Source organism: Rhinatrema bivittatum, chromosome 2, assembly GCF_901001135.1.
Source record: "Rhinatrema bivittatum chromosome 2, aRhiBiv1.1, whole genome shotgun sequence".
NCBI lineage: Eukaryota > Metazoa > Chordata > Amphibia > Gymnophiona > Rhinatrematidae > Rhinatrema > Rhinatrema bivittatum.
In genome coordinates, this window is record NC_042616.1 from 125,278,146 (window position 1) to 125,305,672 (window position 27,527).

Here is a 27,527-nt window from a genome sequence, read left to right on the forward strand (position 1 = left end):
CTGCCTCCCCCACCTCTTCCAGACCAACAGAAACCCTGCCAAGAGTGAGGTAACCACTTACTTGCTCCCGGCTCTTCCAGTGCTGTTCTTCTATGACAAGCACTGGAAGCGCCGGAAGCAGATAAGAGGTTACTTTGCTCCTGGCATGGATTCTGCTGGTCTGGCGCACTGTATGTGCGCTTGAGGAGGGGGGCTGGCAGGGAGCCTTTTATTACACAATGGCAAAAGGGACAGTAGGAAGTCAAGTATATTCAGTAGGATAACCTTTCCACTGAACAGCCTACTAAATATTGGCCTCATGATGACGCTTTACAAGCCAATTTTAAGTCTAGCAATGGATTATCATCCCATTTATAATACTATAGAGTATATATATTTTCAATACATACTTTTTCCTTTTTTCTTGTATATATGTCGAAGTGAGCAATGTGATTGTGGCTTCTCTTATATTCTGTAGTTGACACTGTGGTGAAATGATGTTTTTATACTTATGATGAGTCATTACAAGTCAATTTTGGGGTCCTTATTCAGCGGCATTTAGCTAATAGCTTGTGAGATTTCTGGCTAAATTCCAACTTTTGAATATTTCAGCCACTTATCTGGCTAAAGCTTAGCTGGATAACTTAATATACAGGTAAAATTTAGCCAGACAAGATGAGGCATTCCAGGGGCTTTCTGGGATGAAGTTAAGTTACCACAAAGGAAAAGGTGGACCAAAGCGCAGGAAACACAAAAGTAAAAATAGCAAAAAGACAATTGTGTGCTATGATAATACTTATAGTGGATTATTGGTGAGGACAATAAATCAAAGTAATTAGCAAAATGAGTAAATTTAATTTTAGAATAGCTTTAATTTAAAGGTCTATAAGAATCTAATAAGATGTACAAAACAGTTGCCTAGGTAGATGTTAGGGAATTCAGTCCCCCGACATGGGACCATGTTTCGCAGAGCTGCATCGGGAGGAACAAAGGCTGACTTTAAAATTTTAGAATGCAATCTGTATTATTTATTTATTTTTTTTATTTTTTTTAAGGCTTTTATATACCGACTTTCTTGATACAGATCAAATCAACTCGGTTTACATCGAACGAAGCAGAAACAATAACCAACCATATAACAAGAGACAATTTGAAGGAGCATAAAAGTTACATTCTAACAAGGTTGCCTTAACTGGGAGAAGGAAAAAAGAAGGGGAGAACGAAGATAAATTACTATATACAATAAATAAATTACTATTTACAATAGAGAATGGGAGGCAGGCATGATAATTCTAAATCAGGCTGTTGAGCTATTAGCAGGGAAGGCTTGGCAGAATAGCCATGTCTTCAGATTCTTTTTAAAAGTTAGTAGACAGGTTTCCTGTCTGAGGTCCGGGGGTATAGCATTCCAGATGGAGGGTCCTGTGGTAGAAAATGTCCTGTCTCTGATGTTAGCGTGTTGTACAGATTTGAGTGGAGGAACATGTAATGATCCCTTGTAGGCATCTCTTAAGGGTCTGGTCGTTGAGTGTAGTTTGAGAGGGTGTAAAAGATCTATAGGAGTCTGATGGAGAATGTTTTTGTGGATAATTGTCAGTGATTTATGAAGGATCCTGAAGTTTACTGGGAGCCAGTGGAGGTCCTTTAAGATGGGGGATATATGCGCTCTCCGATTAGTATTTGTTAAAATTCTCGCCGCTGCATTTTGGAGCAACTGGAGGGGTTTTATAATGGAATTCGGTAGACCTTGCAAGATGGAATTGCAGTAGTCTATCTTGACTACTCTATTATACTCTATTAGAGATGACCAATGGAAAGAGGAAAATTGTTTAAGTCCCCGTGCCTTGACGAAGTATAAACGGAAAATACATAAAGTATATATGAAGTATAAATGGAAAATACTCTATTATACTCTATTAGAGATGACCAATGGAAAGAGAAAAAATTTTTAAGTCCCTGTGCCTTGACGAAGTATAAACAGGACTTGCAAAGAGTTCCTGCTTGGAGTGCTTAAAAGTATTAGTGAAAAAAGAACAGTCAAAAATGCGGTGATTTAACTGATAGGAAAATCACCAAAGAAGTAGCCGAGGAGCCATGACAGAACCCACTGAGGGAAGGGAATATTTAGTAATTGTTAACCTGCGATATTTATTTTAAAAAGCCAGGCAACGCCATCCCGAGGCTGGAGAACTGAGTGAAATGAGTGTAAACAAAACCAGAGCCATGGCTGGAGATGAGTCAGAGAACAGAAGCACAGTGATTTAAACGCAGATAAAGTTATTCAGCTAACTTTAAAATAGTCAGGTATATTCAATGGTGCAGCTAAGCTGCTGAATATGCTGCAAAGTTTATCTGGCTAAGGACTAGATTCATCATTCCCTATGAAATGATGAGCTACCGCGGTAAAGGGGGTAAGGGGTCGAAAAAAGGGGCGGGAGGGCACTAGTGTGCAGCCGGCCGCATCATGGCTGTGCGGTATCGCCCCCATAGCCCCATGCTAAAAGGTGGTGCTATTTCCCGCACTACTGCCAGTGATAATGTCCAAAACATTATCGCCAGCAGTGGTGCCACCATCCAATTTCCCTAAACCCCTCCCAAAAACCTCCTTAACTCCACCCCTTCCCCTAATTTTAATGTTACTGCCGCAATAATGGGCTATCGAACCTTGGAAAATGACCCTGCTAATTTGTAAGTTGGCCAGTAGCTGAATATTACCCCCTTTGAGTTTATTGAAGGTTTAGCACCCTCTTTAAGATACCATGGAGTCAGTATATACTTTCAACATACACTTGCTTATTTTTTCTTGTGCATAAAAGAAAGTCTCACAAACATGATAGTGAGAGAGTTTTAAGAGGCGGAGAAATGGGACCAAGACTGGCGATATTCAGATGTTCCTTGAGTTCTCAAGAGAATTTAACAGAATGTGATGGATGTTATTGAGAACAGCACTTAGATTTAAAAAAAAAAAAATCCTTAACTACAGAACACAAGAGACCATTGATAACATGATTGTGAGTGCTTTCAGTGCTTTGGCCAGAGTGAAATACAGATTGAAAACAATGCAAAATACTGTGGCAGGAAAGGAGGTCAGTAAAATGAGAAAAGACCAAATACTTAAAGAATTTTGAGAAATGGAGACTGAAGTGAGATGGTAATTGAAGGGGGAGGAGGGATCAAAGGATTTTTAAGTAAAGAATTGACTGAGAAAGGGCTAATGCTTTGTCACAGAGCAGGATTTGAGTATTGCATTACAGACTAACATTTTGGTCCTCATTCAAAGATTATTTTGCATTTGACAAATTAATAAGAGCCATATTTTGTTCAAAACAAAAATGACTTAAGCTATTCAGTTTTTAGCCTTAAATAATCTTCCTCCAACAATGTCATTACAAACATGTAAACCCTTCTCTCAAGTCACTACATTGTTTCTCATCTGCTTCTGCATATAATTCAAGCCTTCTCCCTGAACCCCTTCATTACCTCTCCTCTTTTATCTCCAATTTATCCCTCTTGATATCCTCTGCTCATTGGGCAAGTTGCTCTTATGTGCCCTTCTTTTTCATTGCTAACATCCATGCTTAAATTTTATGCTTAACACTTTGCCACACTACATGCCAGGAATAGACTTTCTGCGTTGGTGCATTACACTCCCATTCTGGCCATATTCAAGCCCTACTCCCCCCAAACCACCCCCCCCCCTCTTTTTAAGGTTCCTTTAAATTTTAAACCCTGTCTCTTTCTGATCATAGCCTTATTGATTTTATGCATGTTTCCTGTAATAAATACATTTCCAAATAAAGTCTCTTATTTGTCTTATCTGTGTGTCTTGAGTAGACTTAGTAAATGCCACTGAGCAGCAATGTACAGCACTTGAATCCATCTAGTAACATTATAGAAAAGATAAAAAGTAGTAGTAATAGTTGTTGCAGTAACTACCAGTACTGTTATTGGACTCTGCACTAGCTCCAAATGAAAATGTAATGCCATCTCCAATATTTCATAAAAGAGATTTACATTATATTTTATATTTGTACTTAAAAATTTGGGTTACCAGTGTACTACAGACTCAGTCAACTTCTGAATCCATACATAGGATCATTCTTTTGATATTATACAATTTATCAACTAGGCTTGTATCCCATGACTACAAGCAAAATCTTTGTATGAAAGTGCATCACAGAAATAGTACATATAATCAAGTTGGAAATATGTGTCAAATTTTGGTACACTAACACCTGAAAACAAGTCCTTTTTGTTCTACAGCTTCCTGAATCTTGAAGTGCCTTCACTGCTCGGAGACAAGCTGATTATTTCCTATTTAAAGACTTCAGTCCCTTGCTCTTGTTATCACTTTAGAATTCCTCACCATCTGATGTAGCCTTTGTGACTGGTGCATGGGATGCCTTTTTTTTCTTCTCTCTGTCAGACAAGGTTGACAACATACCTAAATTCAGTAACTTATATTAGTACTATATCTGAAGCAGATATTGCAGAAGCATTCACTCAAAACAGGAAACATTCTGAATGAGGGAAATAAATGTTACACATATAGTAAAAATAATATTTGCACTAAAGGTTATTTTCTTGGAAAAGTACCGGTAACTCTGCCTGACTTGCACTCTAATATACTTTTTCAGCCTTCAAGAATACCACTTGCAAGCTTGAAAAATGCAAGTGCCATTCTTTCATTACAACTGCAGCTTCCCAGTCCCACTTTGTGAGAACGTCTGCAGAAAAACTAGTAAGGACGCAATGAGCATGGAACTGAACCAGGATGTGCTCACAATCCCTATAGCAGCCCTGTCCCTTGATCCCACAGGATTCCTTTACAAATGGGAAACTCATGAAAGGAGGGAGCAAGGCTGCTGTGGGGATTTATGAGTGCGTGTCACAATCGCATGCTCAGTGCAACCTTGCTGACGGTTTTACTCCGGAGAACATTTCTTGCACACTTCTACTGGGACACCGATCAGCTGTATGGGCGAGAGGAAGGAAAACGAAAGTGAGAGGTATGCGAGCCAAATTTGTCTTCCATTTTCAAATAAATTATATTATTTACTTGATAAGCAAACACTTGTTTATCAGTTAGAATAATTGCAAAGCTTCAGTTCAGGGTTACGCACATAACATACGCGTGTAACCTGAGCAAATTTGTCCCTGCGTGTGCCGAGCCTATTTTGCATAGGCTTGGTGGTGCGCGCAAGCCCCGGGACGCACATATGTCCAGGGCTTGCGAAAAGGGGTGGTCCGGGGGCAAGGCTGGGGGTGTGGCAGCAGATCAGGGTGGGCTGGGGGCGTGGCTGGGGCATGGGGCGGGCCGGGGCGGGGTCGAGTGCTCCTGCACAGAGGCCTCTGCCGGGCCATGGCGCGCCAGCACGTGCGCAAGTTACGCCTGCCTCGGACAGGCGTAACTTTTTCAACAAAGGTAGGGGGGGATTTAGTTAGGGCTGGGGGATGGGTTAGATAGGAGAAGATGGGGGGAGGCCGGAGAAAAAGTTCCCTCCAAGGCCGCTCCGATTTCGGAGCGGCCTTGGAGGGAATGGGGAAAGCCATTGGGGCTCCCCTCGGGTTCGGCGCACGCAAGGTGCACATGTTATAAAATCGGGCGTAGATTTGTTCGCTCCGGTTTGCGCGAACAAATCTACACCCGCGCATAAAATCTGGCCCATATTGAATTATGATCGATTTAATCTAGAACAAAAGTTAAAGGTATTTTTAATGACTTGGATCATAAGATATTCTTTAACATTGGCTTGATCCTATTTCCGAACCATAAAAATAAAGGATGCCTTTCATTTACACTTTTTTTTTTTTACTTCTAAAAGGAGGGATCAGATAAAGTGGGTCCAAATTAGTTGTACTGTACATGTGAGAGGTGAACATTTCTTGCATGATTCTCTCTTATATTTAAGAAAAACATAAGTTACCAATGTACTAGTAGGATTAGGTATTTGTTTTGGTTAAAGCATATTCATTAGGAAGATAACTTTCAAAACTGCTTGCGTGTGCCCATATATACCTGACTATGGACACATGGTAATTTAATACTGTATTTTATTACCTGTTCACAAATGATATGCACAGGTTATAAAATACAAGTATACATGCATGCACACATGCTCATATATGTGAAAACCATAAGCCACATAAGTTCAGACCTATGCAGAAAAGTAGTGGACTTATCCACTACTTGCTTGACACTTAATTTCTTACACGTAATTTCTTACACGTACTTGCTTGACACTTGCTTGACACTTAATTTCTTACACTTAATTTCTTACATGTACTTGCTTAGTCGCAATGCCTATTTAACAGTCATTTAATAGAGGACATATTATATAACCGTTTACTGCAGTCGATATACGCTACTAAAGTCCATTGTAAAAAGGGGAACACACACATACCATTCAAAACACGAACAAGGTTATTTATTATTTGTTAAATATTATTGATACTCTCATTGTTCCTTGTAATAATGTTAATGTTAATGTTCATTGGTTGATTGTTATTGTTCAATGTTCTATGTAAAAAAACCCGGTCTAACCTCCCAGACCAGGTCAACCTTTTTGTTACATGTAAACCGGATTGATTTGTATTGCATACAGGAATTCCGGTATATAAAAATTAAAAATAAAATAAAAATAAAATCCAGACAAGTTCCAATTTATGCAGCTAAGTACCGGCACTTACTTAGCTGGATAAATCTGAAAAGTGCTACTTTTCCATCTAATTAGAAAGCAAATGTTGCTTACCTGTAACAGGTGTTCTCACAGGACAGCAGGATGTTAGTCCTCACACATGGGTGACGTCAGTGGACAGAGCCCTGTTACGGAAAACTTTTCTGTCAAAGTTTCTATAAAGCTTTGACTGACACTGGCACACTGAGTGCACTGAGCATGCTCAGCCTGCAATTATCCCTGTGACCACAGGTGTCTCCCCTCAGTCTCATCTTATAGCAAAAAGCACAAGCGAAACTAAAATAATAAAACGTAGGTAGACCCAACTCCACGGGGTGGCAGGTGCGTTTCGTGAGGACTAACATCTTGCTGTCCTGTGAGAACACTTGTTACAGGTAAGCAACATTTGCTTTCTCACAGGACAAGCAGGATGGTAGTCCTCATATATGGGTGAGTACCGAGCTGAGGATGCCCGAGAGTGCACCAAATACACCCAAAGGCGTGCAAAAGGCGCAACGACAGGGGTGGAATTTGGTAAGGAGGGCATCCTGAAACCCTTAACGGGTTGGTGGAAGGATGTTGGGTAGTTAAACCGAAAAGAAGATGAGGAGACGGACTGGCCAAACATGGAAGCATGCCGGCCAGTCTTATCTAAGCAATAATGCGCTGCGAAGGTATGGAGAGAGCTCCAGGTCACAGCCTTACAAATATGTACAAGCGGCACCGGCCAAAGGTAAGCTATGGAGGCTGGTACGGCCCTAACAGAGTGTGGTTACACACGGTGTTATAGTGAAATGCTGCTTGTTGGTAGGAAAAAGAGATACAGACTGTCAATTAGGAGGAAAAGGTCTGTTTGCCCACTTAAACTCGCAGCTTGGCTTTTGCCACAGAAGGAAAGAATTAGGTGTAATTCCTATGGAGTGTAGTGCAGTCTAGATAGAATGCAAGTGCACTTTTACAGTCCAAGGAGTGGAAAACCCTCTCGCCCTGGTGAGAGAGAGGTGTTGGGAAAAAGTGGGCAGAGTATATTCTGAGTAAGGTGAGATGCTGCGTCTACCTTAAGAAGGATATGAAGTTGAATACGTAAGACCACTCGGTCACGGAGGAACGCAGGGTCGGGTGAGTATGTAACAAGGTTTGGAACTCACTGACCCTGTTGACAGAAGTGATGACTACGAGGGAAAGAATTTCCCATGCCAGACTGTTAAGTGAGAGGAATGGAAAGGCTCGAACGGGGAACGTATGAGTCTTGTAAGCACTAAATATAGGCCCCATTCCATAACCAGTAAAAATAGAGGCGGCTTAATCAGTGGCTAACCCATTGTAAGCTGACTCAGAAGGGGTTGAACTGTTAATCGGGTATCCCTACTCCCAAGTGGTACGCCAATTGGAACCGAGGTGTACCCATGTGGAGGATGTCTGGGGAGCAGAATCCGAGGGAGTAAGAGAAAAGAGTGGGGTAGAAAAAAACGGGGTAATACCCTTTTGTATGCGCCATGTGGTAAATCATGCCATTTTGAATGGTAAGATTTATGTGTGGAAGGTTTTTGTGACGCTACCAGTACCTGAGAACATCAGTGAGTCCATGATATGAGACTGACCTGTGAGAAGGCGAATTGGTTACTGGTGTGATAGATTGAGAAGTATGGGAAAGCATATTGGTCTCGGCCAGGACGTGGGTCTGAGAAACAGTGAACCCCGTCCCAGTGCAGCAAAATAAGAGTGCTGGCTATGAGAGGCATCGAAAGAGACACATATAAGAGGCCTTTGTTGCAGCAAAGGCGTCATTCGAGACATGTGTAGGGAGTAGAATCTGTCCACCATATGATTCGATTCAGACGCAGAGGGCAAGGTCGGTTGACCTCAGCGCTAGAAGATTTTCTCGCTACACATGTAGTCCGAGACCATCCGAAAGGATGGAAACCTATATGGAGAAGGTCTGCTAGTGTGTTCAGTAAATCTGTTAGATAAGTGGCCCGGGGATGCATGGAGTGAGCAAGGGCCAAGGGTAGAGCTGCGCAGCTTCCTAGCAGAGCAGCTAAGAGGTTGTGCGTGCTTGTGTGTTGGAAATACCACATTGTCACTATGCTGTCTGTCTGTATACACAAAGGTTTGTTGCAGAGGCAGTATTGTAAGTCATAAAGGCATAATTCATGGCTCGAAGCTCCAGGAAGTTGATGTGAAACTCTGCATGGAGCAGAATAGATGCATATTGGGTTGAGAAGATGTTAGTTCGAACTCTGCAACCCTGAGTAAATGCGAGCATGAGCAGGACCAGCCTAGGTTTTGGTTCCAGATCTGAATATGGATCAGGGATGAAAGCGGTTGAACAGCTTAGATCCACTGATAATTGAAATTTCACTGATTCTTATTCATAGCAAATCTGGACCTATGAGTAAAGTGCATGGTGAAAAATCCCATAGTCCAGCAATGAAAGAATTGAGGGGCTGAGGTTATGTTGTATGCACGCAGAGACATATAGGAATTTGTCAGAATGTCTGCGTGGTTGTTGGACAGGAAGTTCATTGTGACTGTGCTGTCCAGAAGTGTTCTATATGGGATTTATGGTAGTTAACTGTTGTGGAGCGCTAGGAGAGCGGTCCCACTTACCAAGAGGTGTGTGTTCTTGGGCCACGGATCAACCTCAGAGGAACTCCGAAGAGGTGCCGTGGTAGGCGAGGCATGCCTGAGCATGGGCTGGACGGGAGCAAGACTGGACTGAAGACTGGAGATACTGACCTTCTTCCGGACCTGCACGCTTCGGAACACCAACAACGCAATGATAGTCTTATGAACAGTCCTCCGACAGTTCCAAGCCCTTTCGGACCTGCCGCAGGGTACGGCAAGAAGCGGCAGGCCGGATGGAGGCCTGGGCAGCGAAGACTGGAACATGGAGATTCAGACGAGACTCAGGGATGAGGTACTTGAATGCACAGACGTAGACTTCAGGAACGAGGTAGTAGGATGCACAGACGTAGACGTCAGGAATAGACGTAGACTCAGGAACAAGGTACTAGGCTTTCAGAAGACTCAGAAACGAGGTACTAGGCTTGCATCATGAAGCGCCCTACTCAGCCTGCCCATGGGGCTGGTCGCGGACCACGACATGGCTTGCCACGGGGTACCAGGCTTTCAGAAGACTCAGGAACGAGGTACAAGGCTTTCAGAAGACTCAGGAACGAGGTACATGGCTTGCATCATGAAGCGCCCTACTCAGCCCGCTCGTGGGGCTGGTCGCGGACCATGACATGGCTTGCCGCGGGGTACCAGGCTTGCAGAAGACTCAGGATCAAGGTACTTGGCTTTCAGAAGACTCAGGAACAAGGTACTTGGCTTGTATCATGAAGCGCTCTACTCAGCCCGCCCGTGGGGCTGGTTGCGGACCACAACATGGCTTGCCGCGGGGTACCAAGCGTACAGAAGACTCAGGAACGAGGAACCAGGGGTTCAGGAGAGCAAGACAGGATCACGGACTTCAGGATCAGGAGAAGCAATAACAGAGATGGGTCACGGACATCAGGAACAAATATCTGGACTGGAACACAGATACTGGATCAGGAGACAGACCTTAGGGCTGGAACACGGACATCTAGAACAGCAGGTGAACATCAGGACTGGAACGTAGACAATAGGACAAGACGAGGAGCTCCAACAAAGAACAGAAAACACAGGACCTTGAAGAAGTGCTGGAACAAGGACGACTCCTGGAGCGAAGGACAGCAGGATCCCAGGAGTGACCAACTCCTTGCGAAGGCAAAGCTGGAATGGACGCTGAGCCCTTTTGTAGGACTGAAGAGGACAACACCCAGGGAGGGTTCAGCAGAGGGCCACACCTGGTTGGCCCTTGAAAAGCGGGAGAGAGGCGCGCGCCCGCACCTAAGGAGAACTGGGAGAAGAGAAAAGAGAGCTGGAAGCTGGTGGCATCCTCAGCCAAGTGGAAGGCCCGAGGAAGCCAGGCAGGCAGCGGAGCAGCCCTGCTCCGAAGCTGGAGAGATGGCAGGCTGCAGGAGGGGCTCCCAGCCGCGAAGACTGAAGCAGGAAGGCGGGAAAAGAAGAAGGGCTGGCTGCAGGCACAAGCAGAGAGCTGCAGGAAGCTGCAGGCACCTGCAGAGACGGCCTCCCTGCCGGGCAAGGACCCGAGCAGCAGCAGGAACAACGAGGACACAGATGGAAATGACGTGAGCGTCGACGGCATCGATGGATGGAGACGGGCGCCGATGGCATCAGTGGCATGGCCACGGGTATCGACAGCATGGCCACGGGCGTTGACGGCATGGCCACAGGCATCGACGGCATCGATGGCCCTGACAAGGGCATCAATGGCATCGACGTGGGCATCGATGGAATTAACATGGGCATCGATGGAATTGATGGCATCGACATGGGCATCAATGGCACCAACACGGGCATCGATGGCATCGACCCGGGCGTCAATGGCATCGATATGGGCATCGGCATCGACCCGGGCATCGATGGCATCGATGGAACCGACCCGGGCATCAATGGCATCGATGGAACCTACCTGGGCATCGATGGAATCGACGATGGCACTGATGGAATCGACCCAGGTATCGATGGAACTGACCTGGGTATCGATGTGCCAGTGTCAGTCAAAGCTTTATAGAAACTTTGACAGAAAAGTTTTCCGTAACAGGGCTCCGTCCACTGACGTCACCCATATGTGAGGACTACCATCCTGCTTGTCCTGTGAGAACTATTCTGACTTATCTGGGTCTGCAAGACAGCTGGAAAAGTTTAAAAAAAAAAAAAAAAAAGGCGCCATTTTTCAGAATAAATTCAAATTTGTCCAAGTAGCTGCAAAGGTGCTACTTAGTAGAGATGAACATTTGGAGGGAAACGAGATGATGAAATTTCCTATTTTGTTTTAGGGCATTTTTCAAAATGGCACAATTTAAATTCCAATTAAATTTCGTCAGAATTTCATCCTGTTTTGAAAATCGGAGAAAAATAAATCACCCAAAAGACCAAGGCCCGAAGCCAGAGCCTTGAATAGGGAATAGGCTGAGACCCAAAGCAGGGGCCCAGTTCTATGCCTAAGTGCAACAACAGCACCTCAGCATAGGCCCAATGCTTGGACCTCAGCCCAACACTGGGGCCCGATCCAGAGGCCGGGTTCCAATGCTTGGACCTTGATCAGGCCTGGGCCCAGGCCCAGCTGGGGTCTCACCCTAGGGTTAGGCCCAGGCCTGCCCATCAGAGCACAGGCTTCGAAGATCTGCCATCTTCTTTCTTGAATTGATACCATTCTCTGGGGATACGCCAGAGTAAATTAACTCCAGCGCATTCTCCTCAGTGGAGGGTGCCATTTTGTTGTACAGCAGTTAATTGAGGTAAAAGCAAGACTGGCTTAAGCTTCTCTCCCTGTACAAAGAGCTCTAGACTACTGTTTAGTTGCTTATCAATTTGAGAGCCTGAAGCTGTATTAAAGTGTTATAATTGTATTTAAATTACCAATCAATGAGTATAACTAACTGTATATATAATGCAGGGAATAAGTCATGTTTTGAGATGGTAAGAACATGGACTTATACTATCATCTGATAAAAGCAAAAATTTAAAAAAAACTAAAATAAAGACGAGCATTCATTAAAATATTTCAACACCTATCAAAGGTAGGTTTCATATAATAATTCAACCAATATAGTTTGCTCATAGAAAGAATGCTGAAATACTTTAACATACTCATAAAATGTTATGAAAAGTCACATTACTTCATCGGTCAGATAAACACAGTAACATAGTAAATACCGTGTTTCCCCTAATATAAGACAGCGTCTTACTTTCTTTTTACCCCCAAAAGTCCCACTATGTCTTACTTTCAGGGTATGTCTTATATTGGAAAAAAAACCTGAGTGTTCAAAAAAAAATTATTTTTAAATACCTGTCGGAGGGCCGCGTGGGTCCAGGCGGCTGGCGGCGGGAGCCGGGTGGTCGCGTGTTAAATCTAGGCCGCGGACGGGTGGGCGCTTGTTCCAGGCGGCGGCGGCGGGTGGACGTGCGTTAGTTCGAGACGGCCGGCGGGCGGCGGGTGGTCGCGTGTTAAATCTAGGCCGGGTCGCACAGGCGCGCATTCATTCACTGCCGGTGGGGGCTGCCTCGGCAGCCCCCACCGGCAGTGAATGAATGCGCGCACAGGCCCACAGCGCCTGTGCGACCCCTGCGATTCGGCGCTGGGGGCTGCCGGTGGGGGCTGCGGCAGTGAATGAATTCATTCATCCAGGCGGAGGAGCCGGCTGCTTTCGCCGCTGCCGGCTGCTTTCGGCTGCCGCTACCGGCTGCTTTCGGCGCTCAAGGCAGTCACATGCGACCCGGCCTAGATTTAACACGCAACCACCCACCGCCCGCCGGCCGTCTCGAACTAACGCGCGTCCACCCGCCCCCCCGCCGCCGCCGCCGCCTGGAACAAGCGCCCACCCGCCCGCGGCCTAGATTTAACACGCGACCACCCGGCTCCCGCCGCCAGCCGCCTGGACCCACGCGGCCCTCCGACAGGTATTTAAAAATAATTTTTTTTTGAAATGACAGGTACGTCTTACTTTCGGGGGATGTGTTACATTAGCCGACCCCCCTAAAATTCCCACTACGTCTTACTATCAGGGGTGTCTTACTATCGGGGAAACACGGTAGCAGAAAGAGACCAACTGAGCCATCCAATTTGCCCATTTATTCCTGTCCACGGGCACTGCTCAAGGCAATTTTCTGCCTGAGGCAAAGGATGAGATGGCACTCTGCCCGCCTCCCCAAGGCTTTAGGACTGAAGGGAGGAGACAGTCCCCCTTGAGGTTTTGATTTGAAATGCTAGGGAAGGGAGGAGGCAGGGGTCAGGGTTCTCAGAGGTGTGGTAGATAGTTTGTCAGAAATAATATTTCTAACCCTGCCACATTTCCCAGGAATCTACCTTCTTCATACTCTTCCCCATCATCTGACTCCCTGGGAGAGTGGGAGATGAGTGAATTGTGGAGGGGTGGTTCACTCTCTCCCACTCACACTACCGCATACAGTCTTGCTCCCTCTCTACTTCCCTACACTTTCCTCTACCCCACTTCATTTTCCTCCCTTTTCCTCTCACTCCACTCTTCCACCCCACTCACATCCCTTTCCCTTTCCCTTTCCCCTTCCCCTTCCTCTTCCCTTCTCTCTCATTCGCACCTATCTGACCTTCCCCTTTCTTTGTCTCTTCTCTCATTCACAAACTCCCCTTCCCCCTTCCTTCCCTCCCTCTTCTCTAAATCACAACATCCTACCCTTTAGTCTCCAACTCACTTGTGCCAGTCTTCCTCCTGCCAACAGAAGGGTGGGAGCCCTACTGTCATGTTGCTCACTGTGCTGCTGCATGAGTGTTTTTCCTGTCAGCCCAGTGTATGGACTCTGCCAGCATATCACAAAACTGCTCTGCTGTGCGGGTCTTATTCCTTACTGCTGCCCCAAAAATTTGCCTGTTCACACTGCTAAGGATATATACCAGCAGCCAGTCATACAGTATGACCATTTGTAAGATATTACTTCTTATCCAGGACAGATTTTGCCATCTTCCTCCTTTATACTCTACCATCATGGGCTTATGAATATATAATATCTCCTATTTAGTACATATCCAGCACTCTTCTCAGATCTAACCATAAAGCTTTGAAAATATCTAAATAGCTACCAATACTAGTGTGGCTGTAGACTGCCAGATAATCTAGGCTATGTGAGCACCTGCATTTCCACTAGGACTAGATCAATGGTTCCCAACCTGAGGTCTTTGGATCCCCAAGGGTCCACAAGACCATTCCAGGGATCTGCCAGAAGGAATGCAAGAAAGTTTTTAGCTGAGAAAACAGAGCAGGCTGCTGCTACCTGTGATTAGCTGAGCTGCTGCCTCAGGCCACGAGAGTGAGAGTGGGGCCTATTGCTGCCCTGGAAACTTCATCCCACATTGCTGCAGACCAGGAGAAGGAGCGACAAAGAGGAACCATTTGCATCTATTAGGGGCCCCAAATCGCAATGCCGCCAAGTCCAGCAGAAGTGGAGAAGAGATTGATTGCAGCCCTCAAGAACCATAAACCCCACTGCTGTACTTTGTGAGGATATGAGGAAGAAAGGGGCCAATAGTGACAGTCAGAACCTTCTGCAGCCACTACTGCACACTGAGGAAAGCAAGAAAAAGCAAGGTGACCATAGCAATAAGAAGCATTTCCCGCTACTGCTATATGCTCTGCTGCTGGCCTGACAGAGAGGAGTTGCACTAAAAAAAGGAGGTAGATTGTCTGAGAGGAAGAAGGAAATAGGACTGGGGTTAATAGTTTGAGAGGAAAGACAGAAGGGAGAAGGAATAAAGGATGAAAAAGTAGATAAAGAGGGAGACAGGAATCCATGTTTGACCTAATTAAGGGGAATAAAAACATTGGGCAGCCCATCTAGGAAGCGAGGTCCCTCAGGAATTATGCTGAACTAGAAGTAGAGAAAGAGGGATTGTGGTATAGAGGACCACGATGGCCCAGGAGGGAAGAAAGGAGAGATGACTGCCAGAGATCAAGGAGGAGAGAGGAAGAGAGAACAATCAGGTGTTGATATGTCATTAAACACAATGGTTATGTAGGGGGATACACAGACAGACATGGAGATCTCACATTTTCTTCCCTTTGAAAAGCAGGCTATTGTTTCGCTTTTTCTAAAATCTAAATAATTTTGTGACTTTCATTTTCTATGCTTGTAAGTTATCTATATACATAACGTCAGTGTTTGGCTCAAAGCATAGTATAAATCAAGTGGTTTTGGTTACACTGGTGGATGGGGCAGTCTATGGAACTGTAAAAGGTTATACTGTAAAGATGGTCTACATTTGTCCTTGGCCAGAAAAAGGATGCTAAGTGAGAAATTCAGAGCATATACTATGAGGCATTTAAACTAGAAGATGGAGATGGCAGGAGGTGGCCAATGAAATTGCCATGTCACCCCCAAGCAAAACAGGAATTGGGAGAAGAAAACAACAAAGTCAATCAGCTCAAAATAGCAGAAAAGATTATTAAGAAGAGCAGCAATCCCAGGGAGACAAGCTGGAAAGCTATGACCACAAATGCTCGTAGTCTGGGCAATAAAATCCAAAACCTGCAGGCCTTAATGGTGGAAGAGGACTTGGTCATAGTTGCTGTTACAGAGATCTAGTTCATTGAGTCTCCTGATTGGGATACAGTCATACCGGGCTATAACGTGTTAAGGAAGGACAGAGGACAGAAAAGGGGGAGAGTAGTTCTTTTATCAAAAACAATATCCAAGCAACTGAACCGCAAGGAATGTGGGATAGAGAAGAAACATTTTAGGCCATCCTAAAAAAAAGATGATGGTGCATCCATTTTTACTGGAGTGGTTTACAGGCCTCCAACTCAAAAGGAAAAACTAGACAGAGATCTGGTTGAAAACATCCAAAAGATAGAAAAGAAGGAAGAAGTGTTGATTGTTAGAGATTTTAATCTGCCAGAGACAGACTGGAGAATCCCTTCTGTGGAATCTACCAGAAGTAAAGAGGTAGTGGATGCCCTGCAAGGGGCTCTGTTCAAACAAATGGTAATGGAATCCATGAGGGAAAGAGTTATACTCAACCTAGTGCTCACTAATGGGGATAATGTCTCTAATGTCTGGGTGGATGCCCACCTGAGCACCAGTGATCATCAAACATTATGGTTTGATATCGTAAACAGGATTCAGAGAGGTCACACAAAGACCCAAGTTTTGAAATTAAAAAATACAGACTTTGTCAAAATGGGGATGTACCTGGAGGTAGAACTAGAAGACTGGGAGAAAATGAGAGAGGTGGAACAACAGTGGGCCAAACTAAAAGGAGCAATTACAAGACAACAAATCTATATGTTAGAAAAGTAAATAAAAGTAAAATAAATAAGGAACCAATCTGATTCTTAAAGTACGTGGCTGATAAAATAAAGGCAAAAAAATGCAGCGTTCAAGAAATATAAAGGATCCCAAAATGAGGAACACAGGGAAGAATATCTCGTGAAACTAAGGAAGACGAAGAAAGAAATCAAGAAAACAAAAAGTCCAGCGGAAGAAAGGATTGGCAAAGAGGTAAAGCAAGGTGACAAAACATTTTTCATATATATCAGAAAAAGGAGAAAAGTCCAAAGTGGTATAGTGAAATTTAAAGGTGACAAAGATCAATGTGTGGAGAGAGTCGAAGAAATGGCCAAAATATTAAACAAATACTTCAGTTCGGTGTTCACTAAAGAAGACCCTGGAGAAGGACCATCACAAGCTGATAAGACTATGGATGGGGATGAAGTAGACGAAACCCTGTTACAGATGAGAATGTATGGAAAGAGCTAGAAAAACTGAAAGTGGAAAAGGGCATGGGGCCAGATGAGGTACATCCCAGGATACTGAGGGAGTTCAGAGATGTGCTGGCAGATCTGCTGAAGGACATGTTCAATAGATCCCTTGTAATGGGAGTGGTGCTGCAAGATTGGAGAAGAGCAGTGGTGATCCCACATCATAAGATTGAGAACAGAGAGGAGGCTGGAAACTACAGGCCAATTAGACTCACCTTGGTGGTGGGAAAATTAATGTAGACTTTGCTGAAGGAAAGGATAGTGAACTATCTACAATCCAGTGGGTTGCTTGACCTGAGGCAGCATGGATTCACAAGGGGAAGGTCCTGTCAGACAAATCTAATTGATTTTATTCATTGGGTGACTAGAGAATTGGATCAGGGAAGAACGCTGGATGTGATTTACTTGGAATTAAGTAAAGCTTTTGATACAATCCCACTTAAGAGACTCATGAACAAAATGATAAGCTTGAGAGTGGGTGTCAAAGTAGTAGCATGGATTTCAAACTGGTTGACTAACAGAAGACAGCATGTAATGGTAAATTGAACCTAGTCTGAAGAAAAAACAGTGTTAAGTGGAGTGCCACAGGGATCTTTTTTGGGACCGGATCTGTTCAATATCTTTGTGAGTGACCTGGCAGAAGGGATAGAAGATAAAGTTTGTCTATTTGCGGATGATACTAAGATCTGCAACAAAGTGGACATGCCTGAAGGAGTGGAAAGAATGAAAAGTGATTTAAGGAAGCTTGAAGAGTGGTCAAAGATTTGGCAGCTGGAATTCAATGCCAAGAAGTGCAGAATCATGCATCTGGGGTGCGGTAATCCAAAAGAGCTGTATGTGATCGGCGTTGAACAACTAATGCGCACAGACTGGGAGAGGGACCATGGTTTGTGTTACGCTTGCCGACCGCGGAGCGCTGCAGACGGCCTCATTCACCCAATGCCACACCATTGTGGCTGCACCAGCCCCGGGCTTCCTGATAGTGGCAGGGAGCCACTGCTGACACTGCTGCTCTTCTTCACGGTCCTGAGATACCAGGCCAATGCCACTGACTCCCGCTTCTTTGCGGCCCGAGTACCGCCAACACCTCCAGCCATCTGTGCGGCTGGAAACTGCCACCAAGTTCCTCTTCAGAATCAGGGTGCCTCCAACAACTCCAGATCTTTGCAGCTGGAACGCTGCCAACTTCCATCTGCATCTGGCTTCCTCCTAGGTGCACATGCGTGCCTCTCTTCTAAATTTAAAAGGCTCACAGCTGGAAAAGCCCCATGGCCCTAGCTGATGACATCATCAATCAAGGACTATATAAGGTTGGATCCTGCCTCCAGCCTTTGCCTTGGCAATAGGTCTCCTTGCTTCTGAGTAGTGGATTGTTGTTCCTGAGTTCCTTCCTGCCCCCTGTGTTCCTCACCTTCCTAATTTTCCTTGGACTGATCTTGGCTTTGACTTCGGCCTGGACATCAACCTTGCTGAACGCCGCCAGCCTCGACCCTTGCCTGTACCTTGAGCATGAGCTATGCCACCTGCCTCAACCCTTGCCTGGATTTTGACCATGAGCTATGCCGCCTATCTCGACCCTTGCCTGGACCTTGACCACGAGCTATGCCGCCTGCCTCAACCCTTCCCTGGATTTTGACCACAAGCCTCACTGCCTGCCATGTCTGTTGCCTGACTCCCACTAGAGCTTGCTGTTCACTCTGGACCTCGGCCTGAGCACCGGCTTCATTTCTACACTAGGACTTCCATTGCCACAGAGGCCCCATCTAAGTCCAACCGGCTCCGGCATCCGAGGGCTCAACCTAAGGGGAATGTGGGCTGGTAGTGGTGAAGCTCCAGCTGGGCCTCTGCTTTCCATCAGCCTCACCTACCAATGGTGGGGCCTGTGGGGCTCCTCCCCACAGGTAGCGCTAACTCCCCCTCAGTCCAAGGATCCACCAGCATAACTGATTGCCAAGGCCATGGACCTGGCAGAGGCTTTCGCTCTGCAGGCCATTCCCGGCCTGGCCCAGATAATTCAATAACAGCAACGGTTTCTTGAAGCTCTAGTGGCCTCTATAGAGTGTCTCAGCGACTGCCTAGACTCCTCTGATTCAGTAGGCATGTTGACTCCGCCTCCACCAGTGCCTACCATTCCGGCGCCTCCACAATGCTCCGTCATACCACTTCTAGCTCCTCCCCACTATTCCGGGGAGCCTCAACTTTGTCAAAGCTTCATCAACCAGTGCAATATGCATTATTGTCTCCAGGTTGAGTTCTTTCCGGATAACGCCTCTAAGATGACTTACATTCGGTCCCTATTGGACGGTAAGGCCCTTGCCTGGGCTTCTCCTTTGTGGAAGTGCTCCGACCCTAACCTTCGGGACCTTCCTTGGTTTTTTGAACTTTTCAGGACCGGCTCGTCAGTTCGCTTCCAGCTCTGAGCTTCTCCACATCCTCCAGGGCAACCGTTCTCTCTCCGAATACTCTATTGAATTCCAGACCCTGGCCACAGATCTCCATTGGGGAGAGGATTGCCTTCATTCCATTTTCCTGGACAGTTTGTTATCCTAAATCAAAAATGAACTGGCGGCTAGGGAGCTCCCTGCCTCTTTAGACTCCCTTATAGAGTTGGTCGGTAGGATTTATTCATTTTTTTCAATTTATTTTTTATTGCGTTTACAATAAGATATCAACAATTACATCTTAATGATATCCATGAACAAAATGAGCATTTGTAACTCTTTTACAGAGAAACTCTCAAAGGAAAATACATAATATGCCTCGTACACAAACAGGTAGTGGGGGAGCTACCTTATAAAGAGCAATTAACAATGAAATCCTTAATAAGAAAAAGGAAGGTGAGTAAGCATATACCCCAATATTACTTTTTGCCTAAACATTCAGAGCTTACTAGGTGTGCGAGTCTAAAAAGACACTTAATTGTGAAGGTTCAAAAAAAAGATATTTAACATCACCCAGCTTGATGTTGCATTTACATGGATACTATAACATGAAGTTAACCCCTTTAGATATAACCTCATCACACATTGACAAAAAATGTTTTCTCCAAAGTTGTGTTTGCCTCATCACATCTGGATAAATCCACAATTTCTGTCCACAAAACATTGACTCACGATTATGGAAAAAGAATCGTAGAATGGTATTTCGATCAGAAAGAAATGCAAATGTATCCAATAAAGTTCCGCATCTGTTAACTACCATCTCATGCGACTGTTCCAGTATTTGAGTCAGATTTAATGAGGCTTCTTCTGGGATATTATTCAATGCTGACCCCTCAGACTTAGGTAGATAATAAATTTTTGTAATCACCGGCATGATAGATTCAGGCAATTTCAAAACCTGTAATAGATAGCATTTTAACAAATTCGTAACAGGTAAAGACTTGATAAGAGGAAAATTTACCACACAGAGATTACAGCTCCTCAGAGTATTCTCAATGTTTTCCAACCTTTTAACTGTTATTGAATCTGACTGAACCATATTAGATTGTATTATTTCAAGTTCAGTAAACTTTGATTCCAAAGCATTTAACTTAGTTCCGCACTGAGAGATAGAATTCTCATTAGCAGAAACTTTTATATTTGTTTCCACAAACACTTTTGTAAGGTTGAGAATAGATTTTTCCAGTGATTTAATAGCCTGCCAAAGAACATCTAATGTTATTACAGGGGGTTTAGTGAATTCCAATTGGGAAGTATTGCCTTCCAAACTGCACCACCTCTGCTCCTTATTCCACCCTCGAACTGTGCTTTCGGGGTCGAAGATCTACTCACAGAATCAGAAACTGCCCTCTCCCGACCTCTCCCGACCTCTCCAACCGGCTCACTCCTCCTACTGCTCCCAAGGTAGGCCCATGCTCCTCAGCGCTTGCACCTTCCATAGGCTCCACACTTGCATCAGCTCGGTAATGCTCCTTCCTGAGCAGATGGATTCCAAGCTCATTTCCAGGAGGTGAAGGTGTTTTAGGCGCCCCTGGGGTCAGCGATATTTTCTTGATCTGCGGAGATGGCATTTGTTCCGCGTCATCACCGCCAGCAATCTCATCCGGGGGTCGCATTGGAGTAGGTGAGAAGAAGCCCTCTATCCACGTCTGCAGGCCTCCCAAAATCAGGGAGCTATCACCGGCCCCCCGCAACTTGGCCTTGCGCTTCGTATGCGGAATCAAAAGAGAACCAGGAAATATAAAATAAGGAAATAGAAGGCAACCGCAGCAGAGGAGCTCTTCTTAGCGCTCCTCACTGTCGGCCATCTTGGCTCCTCCCCAAATCACAATACTTCAGCCAGTAGGATTTACTGTCGCCTCCAGGAACGGACTCGAAGAGGTGTATGGTTATCACCAATTGCCCTCGGTGTCCCTCTCCTCCTCAGGAACCACTCCTGCCTCCGGAACCCTGATGGAGTAACCCATGCAACTGGGCCAAGGCAGGCTGACTCCGAAAGATCACCTTCAGAGCTGCCAGACTGGACTTTGTCTATACTGTGGCGAGGCAGGCCACATAATAGATCATCGTCCAGTAAGGCCGGTAAACTCCCGGGCCTAGGACTCTGTGTGGGACTGATTCTAGTCCTCACCTCTCCAACTCCCCCACTAACGCTCCCAGTAATGCTCTATGTGGGCACCCAGGAATTCAACATGCTAGCCCTAATAGATTCTGGGGTAGGTGGAAATCTCTTCATAAAGGTCCTTGTGGAACACCTCCAGATTCCCATGGATATCTGCTCGTTCCCTCTGATTCTCTCCTCCATCCACAGAGATCCTCTCCCGGGGAAAGTTATCCAATTTACTGCTCCCTTGAAGCTTCGCACAAGATCTCTTCACATGGAACCCCTAGCAACCCATGTTCTCGATAAGTTTATACATCCCGTGGTTCTGGGATTACTCTGGCTCCAGCAACATTCTTCGCAGTTTGATTGGACTTCTCTTCATTGCCCAGTTGGGTTCCAGATTGTCAGAATACCTGCTTAGAGAAGATAGCAACTTGGCCATGTCTCACTACTAAGAGGTTCCACTTGGTCTTCCCCCACAGTATGTGCAATTGGCTGATATATTCTCAAAAAAGAAAGCTACCATCTAACCTCCTCACAGGGAGTTTGATTGCACCATCAATCTGCTATCCGGTACCAAACCTCCTCGAGGAAGGGTTTACCCCTTGTCCCTACCAGAGACAAAGGCCATGTCTGAATATATAAAGGAAAACTTGGATAAAGGTTTCATCTGTCACTCTACTTCTTCAGCAGGCACCGGGTTTTTCTTTGTGGCGAAGAAGGATGCAACCCTCTGCCCACGTATAGATTATCAAGGTCTGAACGCCATTACCTGGAAGGACTGTTACTCTTTGCCTCTGATCTCGGAATTATTCGACCACATGCAAAGGGCCAAGATTTTCTCCAAATTGGACCTCCGAGGGTGTACAATTTAATTCGAATTCAGCATGGAAACAAATGGAAAAAAGCTTTTAACACCAGAGACGGCTATTATGAATATTTGGTCATGCCGTTCGGATTATGCAATACATCAGCTGTATACCAAAATATGATGAACAAAATATTCAGAGACCTCCTCTATGAGTGCGTAGTCATATACTTAGATGACATCTTAGTCTTCTCGAAGGATCTGGTTACTCATCGCCAAGACATCTCTCGAGTCCTCCAATGTCTCAGTGATAATCAGTTTTATGCCAAACTCGAGAAGTGTCTATTTGAAAGAGAAAGCCTCCCGTTTCTGGGGTACATAGTCTCCAAACGAGGATTTTACATAGATCCTGAGAAGCTCAAGTGCATATAAGAGTAGCCCCAGACTAGTGGACTGCGAGCCCTACAGAGGTTCCTGGGCTTCGCCAATTACTTTTGCAGCTTTATTAACAATTACTCTAAACTGGCAGCTCTGTTCACGGCCCTGACCCGCAAGGGGGCCACACCAAACTGTGGCCGCCTGAGGCTGTGACAGCCTTCCAAGAGTTAAAGGCTGCCTTTCTCCAGGAACCCTGTCTCCGTCACCCAGACCCACAAAGTCCTTTTATTGTGGAAGTGGATACCTCTTCTGAAGAAGTAGGGGCCGTCTTGAGCAGTACTTGTCCTCTGGAATCTTGCATCCTTGCTCCTTTTTTTCTAAGAAACTTTCTCCAGCTGAGCGTAATTATGGAATTGGCGACAAGAAGTTACTGGCTATCCAGCTCGCGTAGAAAGAATGTGGAGGGGGCTCAGCATTGTAGCACTATCTGTACTGACCATAAAAACCAGGAGCCCTTCCACCAAGCCCAGCTCGTTGGGCACTTTTCTTCACCCATTTAGACTTCAAACTCAGATACAGGCCTGCAGCCAAAAACATCCAAGCAGATGCTCTGTCTGTCTCCTTTGTGATCAAGGATACCAGTGAACCACTCCAGCACATCATTGACCCTGCCCGGGTCTTCCTCGCCTCCACCATGTCTATCCCGCCAAGGAAGACGGTTGTTCCTCGTAAGCACCGTGAAAAAGTATTAAGCTGGTCCCACGATTTCTGTTTCACAGGCCACCCTGGATGAGCCCGGACTCTTGCATTGCTCCAGCAATTCTACTGGTATGATCTGCAGAAGGACATTCGGGCTTATGTGGACTCTTGCCCCTTCTGGGTGTAGCAGAAACCATTGGTGGGATGACATTGGGGGCTGTTACAGCCATTGTCAACCCCCAAGGAACCTTGGACTCACATTTCCACTGACTTTGTCATGGAGTTACCACTCTCTAATGGCACTACGATCATCTGGGTGGTAGTTGACCGTTTCTCAAAAAAGGCACACTTCACACCATTGCCTGGTCTCTCTACAGCTCCATAATTAGCCTAACTTTTCATTCAGTACATGTTCTGTCTCCATGGCCTCCCCAAACTGTTACACCTGTCGGTCGCTGACGGCTGCGACCTCTCATGCTCACTTCTTTTTTCCCCGCTCCATCAAGTCTGGGAAGAATGGTGGTCTCTGTCAATCCCCGCCGACCTCTTCAGTGTTCCCGGGACAGCGTGGACGGTGCCGACCGCCATCTCGGATCCGGAATTACCTAGGCGCATGCGCGCAAGGGCCTCTTTTGAAGACGTCAACCCGCTTGTGTATTTAATCTGACCAGCCCTTGCCTTCTTTGAGTTAGCAAGGAGTTCCGTCTTGCTGAATTCTCCTTGTTCAAGGACTTCCTGTTCCTGACTTGGTCTTGGCATCTAAACACTCTGAGTACCCGCTCCTCAGGGGCTCCCCTGCGTTCCTGGCTATCCGCTCCTCGGAGGCCTATCTGCCTGACTACTACACGACCTGCTTCTCAGGTCTCTCTCGCCCTCTCCAGGAATTATCTATTGTGAGTACCTCTGCTGACTTCTACTTACAAATTGTATTGAGGATTCCACGCGGTGTACCCCGAACCCCGGGCCACTACCGCCTTTTTTCAATAGAAGCCATTCAGCTTTCCTGCACTGCAGAATAATCTACACACCAACTACAGGAGCCACTTCCGGGTTCCGGCATCTCTACCAGTTCTTCAACATCTACTGTACAGACATTCCCGGCATACCCCGCTCCGCGGACCACTACCAGATCTGTGTTCCTGCGGTGCCTACACTCGACAGAGGAGATCCCGGGCGTACCCCGCTCCGCAGGCCACTACCGGATCTTCTCATCTGTGACCTCAATCTGGGCATTTCCCAATGCTCAGGACTGTACTACAACATCTGCAATTCTGTGGACATTACTGTTTCCTTTATTTACAATAAAGTCTCTACTTCTAGCTATGTACCACGCCACTGAGACTGCGCCTGCTGATGGTGAGGCTCACAAGGCTCCTCCCTGTGGGCGGAGACACCTCTCATCTCAGCCCAGAGTTCACATTCTTACATAAACATTATACAAACATATTATCTCTGATAGTGGAACTCAGTTTACTGCAAGTTATTGGCAATCCCTATGTAAAATATTCAACATTACACTAGATTTCACCATAGCATTATTGTTCATTTATATGGTAATAACAGCCTCCCAGTTTATTTGTTCCAAGTTATATTATCCTTGTTATATGTAACAGCATTCTTACATGCAAGTTAATGTTAATATGTAAACCGAATTGATTTGTAACTCTGCTACATGAATTTCGGTATATAAAAATGCTAAATAAATAAATAAATAAATAAATAAATAAATAAATAAATAATAGCATATCACCCACAAGCTAATGGACAAATCGGACGCTAAAAGATTTCCTCCGGGCTTATGTTAATATCTGTCAAGCTGACTGGGCAGCTCTGCTTCCTTGGACAGAGTTTTCCCATAACTCTCACCCTTGCATTGCTACAGGTGTTTCACCATTTCAAGTCATTTATGGCAAGCAGCCTCTACCTCCTCTACCACTTCCTCTGTCAGTTCCCTCACCAGCAGCTCAGATGACGACAGAAGAGCTGAAAAAACTCTGGATCTATATGCAGCAGATGCTGCAGAAAGCGGGCCTAAAGGACAAAAAATTCGCCAACCTCCACTTTAGACCCGCACTGCAGTTCAAACAAGGAGAGAAGGAATTAATCAGCACCCATCATATTTGACTCAGGATTCCATAGATGCAGTTTGCTGCTCGGTACATTGGGCCATTTATAGTGCTATGACAACTGGGGCCAGTAACATATCATCTCCACTTACCCATATCCTTGAAGATACATAATTCCTTTTACTTCGCTCTCTTAAAAACCCTAGTACTCTCGTGGCCCTCTCGGAAGACACCACAGCCATAGGAGATTGTCACTGAGAGTGATACCACAAACCAGGTACGTGAAGTTCTGGACATGAGAAGACATGGCCGTAAATGGGAGCATCACCTCTCGTGGAAAGGATACGGCCCAGAGGAGAATACCTGGGAGCCTGCCTCCAATATTTTAGACAAGAACCTGATCAAGAAGTTCCACGCCTCCCATCCCAGGAAGCTGAAACCCTCAGGAGGGGGGCTTAGAGGAGGGGGTACTGTTATGCTTGCCAGCCGTGGAGCCATTTATATTCATATAGTCCTGGAGGACTATATGAATTTAAATTTAGGAGAGAGACGCGCGACGGGAAAAGGCCCGCGGCCCTAGCTCATAATATCATCAATTCAGGACTATATAGATCCACTGCAGCTGGGCCAGCCCGAGTTTCCTGATTGCGGCAGGGAGCCGCCACCGACACTACTACTCTTCTTCGCGGACCTGAGCCACCAGGCCAATGCCGCTGACTCCTGCTTTTTTGTAGCCTGGATGCTGCCGACATCTCCAGATCTTCGTGGCTGGAACACCACCGACTTTCTCCTGCACCAGCGTCCTCCTAGGTGTGGGTGCGGGCCTCTCTTCTAAATTTAAAGGGCCCGTGGCTGGAAAAGGCCCATGGCCCTAGCTGATGACATCATCAATCCAGGACTATATAAGGCTGGATCCTGCTTCAAGCCTTTGCCTTGGCAATAGGTCTTCTCGCTTCTGAGTAGTGGATTGCCATAACTGAGTTATTGTGTTCCTTCCTGCCTCTTGTGTTCCTCACTTTCCTTCTTCTTTTCCTCGGACTGATCTTGGTTTTGACTTTGGAATGGACATCAACCTTGCTGCATGCCACCTGCCTTGACCCTTGCTTGTACCTTGACTACAAGCTACGCCGCCTTCCTCGACCCTTGCCTGGATTTTGACCATGAGCCATGCTGCCTGCCACGACCACTGCCTGACCCCAACCTAGAGCTTGTTGTTCGCTCCGGACCTTGGCCTGAGCGCTGGCTTCATTTCTACACCAGGAATTCCATCACCGCAGAGGCCCCACCTAAATCCAGCCAGCCCCAGCACCCGAGGGCTCAACCTAAGAGGAATGTGGGCTGTAGTGGTGAAGCTCCAGCTGGGCCTCTGTTTTCCATCAGCCTTGCCTACCAATAGTAGGAACCTGTGGGGCTCTTCCCCAAGGTAGCGCCAACTTCCCTTTGGTCCAAGGGTCCACCAGCATAACAGTGTGATAGTGTCTGATGATCTGAAGGTGGCGAATCAATGTGACAAGGAGATAGCTAAAGCCAGAAGAATGTTGGGCTGCATAGAGAGAAGAATAACTAGTAATAAAAAAGAGGTGATAATGCCCTTGTACTGGTTCTTGGTGAAGCCTCACCTGGAGTACTGCATTCAGTACTGGTGCCTATATCTCAAAAAAGGATAAAGATTGGATAGAGGTGGTCTAAAGAAGAGCGACCAAATTGGTGAGGGGTCAGCATTGGAAGACTTATGAAGAGAGGCTGAAGGATATAAATATGTATACTCTGAAAGAGAGGAGGGACAGGGGAGATATGAGATATCTTTCAGATACCTGAAAGGTTTTATGTTTAAACAATTTTATTGGATTTTCAACAAATACAATAGCAAATACCCTAACAAAGAGGGAGGGTGAGGTCTGATCCCTCCCCCACACCAGAAACCCAACTCAGTAGCAACAGCCCCCCCCCCCCTCCCACCCTTAAGTCCAATACTAGTGGAATAGACGAATGGTGCCAGGCCGTGTTGACTGGGGCGCCAGGCGAGGTCTCC

General features: G+C 45.8%; 1 protein-coding gene across 1 annotated transcript in view; it reads right to left on the minus strand.

Moving 5' to 3' along the window:
• CCDC7 (coiled-coil domain containing 7) overlaps positions 1-27,527 on the minus strand; it is an 820,938-nt gene that overhangs the window by 555,166 nt on the left and 238,245 nt on the right. The window contains exon 8 of the mRNA XM_029587039.1: positions 4,346-4,398. Coding sequence (XP_029442899.1) covers positions 4,346-4,398 — 53 coding nt within the window. The remainder of the gene's footprint in view (positions 1-4,345; positions 4,399-27,527) is intronic.